The sequence below is a fragment of the Guillardia theta genome, assembly GCF_000315625.1.
Source record: "Guillardia theta CCMP2712 unplaced genomic scaffold GUITHscaffold_3, whole genome shotgun sequence".
In the NCBI taxonomy this organism is placed as follows: domain Eukaryota; class Cryptophyceae; order Pyrenomonadales; family Geminigeraceae; genus Guillardia; species Guillardia theta.
Window position 1 is genome coordinate 1,027,949 of NW_005434671.1, and position 4,034 is coordinate 1,031,982.

Sequence of the window (4,034 nt, forward strand, 5' to 3'; positions counted from 1 at the left end):
GTCGCTCCATGCCGTGTCGAGGAGGTGATAGTAGGAGCAGGATTTGTCCAAACGTCCTGGCGCAACTCCAGTGAGGAGGAGGTAAGCTACGCTCGTATCTTATATATCTCGAGATATGCGAACCATCATAGCATCGAGTTGTGCTCCTGCCGAAAAACGCAAGAGTACGTCATATTTTATATCTTGCTCTAACACGTGCGAATCCGGGATGCGCGGCTGGTGGGTGATACGCACCCGGTCAGAGAAAAAGGATGTCCAGGCCCGCACCCCCCAGTGGTCTGAGTCTCGGCCATTTCACCCCCCCCCCCCCCCCTGCCCCTCTCGATCCTCGCTCCCTCCTCCCATCCCCCTCTCCTTCCTCCTCCCCTTCCTCTCTCTCTCCCCACCCCTCTCACCCTCCCTTGCATCACCTGCAGAAGACTCGGATGTTCCCCTTCAGCTCCTGCACAGTGTTGTGAAGTTTCCGTCGGACGACAAGGTCCTGTCGACGCGCTTCCTCCAGCCTATGGCGAAAGAAAATGAGCAGCCCTCCTCCTCCTCCCCCCTCGCCCTCGTCCTCATGCTCGATCCCATCACCCTAGTCTCCAACAGTCCCTACTCCTCCCGCTCTCCTCCTTCGTCCTCGTCCTCCTCGTCCTCACTTGGCATTCTGCTCCCTTAGGCTGCTCACTTCCTCCGCCAGTCTCGTCAGTTCCTGTAGCGGTACAACTCAGTCATGATATCTCATCAAGATTCTCCTCGCCATCACCTGCTTGCACCTCCACACCAGCGTCACCCCTTCCCCTCCTGCCCGACGAACTCGCTCCAGCTCCCACGTCACCTTCGATCCCGTCAGATTCCGAGCCTTCCCTCCACTTTCCCTCCCCTCCTCTCTCTCTCTTCCTCCTCTCCCTCCCTCCCTCCCTCCCTCCCTCCCTCCTCGTCTCCCTCTCCCTCTCCCTCCTCCTCCCTCGCTCACCCTTGCAAGCTGCCTGCGGACTCTGCGCATCTCCTTCTTGGCCACGTGGACTGATCTCTCCGCGGACTCCTTTTCTGCCTCCAACCGCTTCACCTGAGCGTTCAACGACATGAGCAGAGGAAGGGAGCGGGAGGACACGGGGGGAGGAGGAGACGGGGGGAGGAGGAGATGGGGGGAGGATGGAAGACGAGAGGAGGGTAGTGAGAAGAAAGGAGAGAAGGAAACGGAACGAGACGGAATGACAAGGGAGGGCAAGAAGGAAGAGAGGAAGGGAGAGAAGGGGACTGGAGAGGAGAGGATGGGATGGGATGGGATGGGATGGGATGGGAGAGTATTTTGCCTCCTCTGTCTTTGCTGCGATGATCTCTTTCATTCGTTCCAGCTCCTCGTTGTTCTGATCCACTCCAACTGAGTTTCCGGAGGACGCAAGTCTGTCCCTCAGCCGGCTGATCTCCAGCGACTGCTCCTCGATTGCTCCCTTCAGCCGCATGTTCACCTGCACCCCCGTCACTTCATCGTACACGCACATCCTCCTCCCTCTCTCCTCTCGCCCCTTTCGTTCCATCTTCCCCTTCCTATTTCTCCCCCTTCCTCCTCCTTCAATCCATCTTGATCTCGTGTGCTCTGAATTCTGTATTCCTCTAATTCCTCTGGCTCCTTCTCCCTCTCTCTCCTCCTCCTCTCCTCTCCTCTCTTCCTCTCTGTCTACCTGTTCAGCAACTGCTCTTGCGTCCTGCGCATCCTCTAACTCCCGCTCCAGCTTGTCCAGCTCCAGCTCCATCGCCATGTTCGCTGTGTCATCCACACTCCCCTTGATGTCTTCGTTCAGCTGCATCGCACTCGAGTCTCCCTCCTGCTCATGTCCAGGCCCATCGAACGCGTTGTTCCTCTCCAGGACCTGCTGGATTTTCGTGTCCAGGGGGGAAAGTGGAGTCTTTTGAACCATCATGATGTTTTCTGCAGATGCAGACGACAGTGGCATGCAGACGATGATGAGCAGGAGCAGCAGCCATGGCAAGGACAGTCTTCGAAGCGACATGCTGCTGCTGCCCCACCCGTCAGGGCAGTTCACCTTCCCCTGCAGAGTTGTGCCAACCACGGAGCCCCTGTGGCGACAATGGCGCGACAGGTCCAGTGCAGAGCGTCTCTGAGGGCAAGCCAAGGCGTTGGGGCGACTTTCTCCTCGCTTCGAAGACGATGACAGCATGTCGAACTTGTGCAGTGCGAGGTGGGAGGAGAAGAGGGCTTCTGATAGTAGACGAGGAAGGGGAACGGGAGTGGCTTCGTACACGGTCTGACAGATCTCGATGAGTCGTGAGAGGACGGGGAAGAAAGTTGTGCGGGGGGAGGCACATATGCTGAGAGACGAAGAGGATGGTCCCCTGTCGTGGTGCAAGGGATGGCTGCATGCCAAGTAGCACAGCGATGGCGGGAGGTGGGCCACGAAGGAAGGGGGAGCGAGGGATGGGATGGGGAGCCAATCAAGGATGATTGGGAGAGAGAGATGGAGGAAAGAGGCGAGGAGGGAGGAGAAGAGGAGAGGGATAGGGAGGAGGGAGGAGGAGGATTGCTCCTCCTCTTCCTCCTCGAACCACCGCAACATGGGCGCTCTAGTAGAGCCATTAGCGGGATTCTGCTAGTGTAGTGGGGTACGTCGCCAATCGGGTGGGTATTTCTTGCTTGTGGGTAGGTGGACAATTTTGATACGGGTCCTAGAACATCAATTTGCAGTGAAAGACAGGGTACTCATAGGACCTTGAATAGATTGACCAGGGTACTTTAGAATTGAAGGGGGTGATCATCAGAATTGGAGGGGTAGTAGATTTGAATAGCAAGGAGATTTCGGTGTGAGGGGAGGGGTAGTAGGGGTACTAGGATTGGAATCATTGGGGTGGTGCCCTAGGAAACTAAGGTCAATGGCTGGGTGGGGTACTTTTACACTCATGGAGGGGTAGGGTGGGGTGAATATTGGGCATCGTCAATGGTAAGAACGGAGGGGGGACGCGTGAAGGCGACACATAAGGAGAGGAGAGGAGAGGAGAGGAGAGGAGAGGACATGGCCCGAGGTTGAAGGACGTGAGATGGTATGAGAGAATATGGTATGGCAGGGTAGGACATGGCGTGAGAGGGCAGGACGGGACGGGGCAGGACAGCAGGGCAAAGACACGGCGTAGCATGACTGGGCAAGGTACAGAGGGTGAGGTCAGGAGCAGAACAGTGAGAGAGACGAGAACGTGCTGCTGTCGCAAGAAGAGAAGGTAGGGGGTATATGCAGTAGTGGCGGAGAGAGACATGGAGGTTAAGGGGGACTAGAGAGGAGGGACCGGGAAAAAGAATGGCAAGATAACGATAATGAGTTGAGCTCAACTAGTTTTGGGTGACGACTAAGGTCATGTTGGGAGAACAGAACACTCTGAGTGTAGAGCGATGACAGCAGAGAGGGCATGAATGTGTGTCGAACAACCAGATGGTCCAAGACATGCAAGTTGATTGACCTGGAAGGACTGAGGAGGATTTGTATCAAGTGAGCAGAGGACTAAAAAGAGCATAAGAACATGAGAGGAGTTCCGATAGAGCGGGGAACATTCAGCAGTGATCTTGTCTCACTTGAAGCTGCAGTCTGCAATCTTCAACTTTCAGAGCTTGCTAATCGTCCTCCTCCTCACCATCTGCACCTGCGCCTACGTCAGAGCGAATTTTCCTTCGATCCTCGATAGAAACAAGTCCGGGTGAGTGAAGTTGGAGAGGACAACGATGGATGATTGGTGCTTGTGATGACTGGTGGAGGGTTTTCTCGCTGATCGTTCTTGCGGTCCATCATTGCAGAATGTACAGCTGTGTGTATTCGCTGATGGGTGGGTGTGCTGCAGATTTCTTGGGTTGTTTTGGAAAGCTGCGAGGATAGGAGAGCGGTTATCACCCTGGGTGTCGGCGAGTTGTATTGCGATGGCGTTCTCAGTGTTGTTTCTGAGTTGATGGGAATGAAAGCAATGAATTGAACAATGGCAGGAGGAGGAGGAGGAGGAGGAGGAGGAGGAGGAGGAGGAGGAGGAGGAGGAGGAGGAGGAGGAGGAGG

The 4,034-nt window shown here is 55.7% G+C and overlaps 2 protein-coding genes across 2 annotated transcripts; one reads left to right on the forward strand and one right to left on the reverse strand.

The window, feature by feature from the left end:
- Positions 1-637: 637 nt before the first annotated feature.
- On the reverse strand, positions 638-2,165 carry GUITHDRAFT_100059 (hypothetical protein; the record flags this gene model as incomplete). The annotated part of the gene is made up of 4 exons (XM_005841506.1): positions 638-694; positions 749-820; positions 959-1,051; positions 1,668-2,165. 4 exons carry the CDS (start codon positions 2,163-2,165, stop codon positions 638-640), a joined length of 720 nt encoding a protein of 239 aa, XP_005841563.1.
- Positions 2,166-3,574: 1,409 nt separating this feature from the next.
- GUITHDRAFT_63432 (hypothetical protein) lies at positions 3,575-3,934 on the forward strand (the record flags this gene model as incomplete). The annotated part of the gene is made up of 2 exons (XM_005841507.1): positions 3,575-3,687; positions 3,829-3,934. Coding segments are annotated over 2 exons (219 nt in total), but the record flags the coding sequence as incomplete, so codon positions are not given.
- Positions 3,935-4,034: the final 100 nt, after the last annotated feature.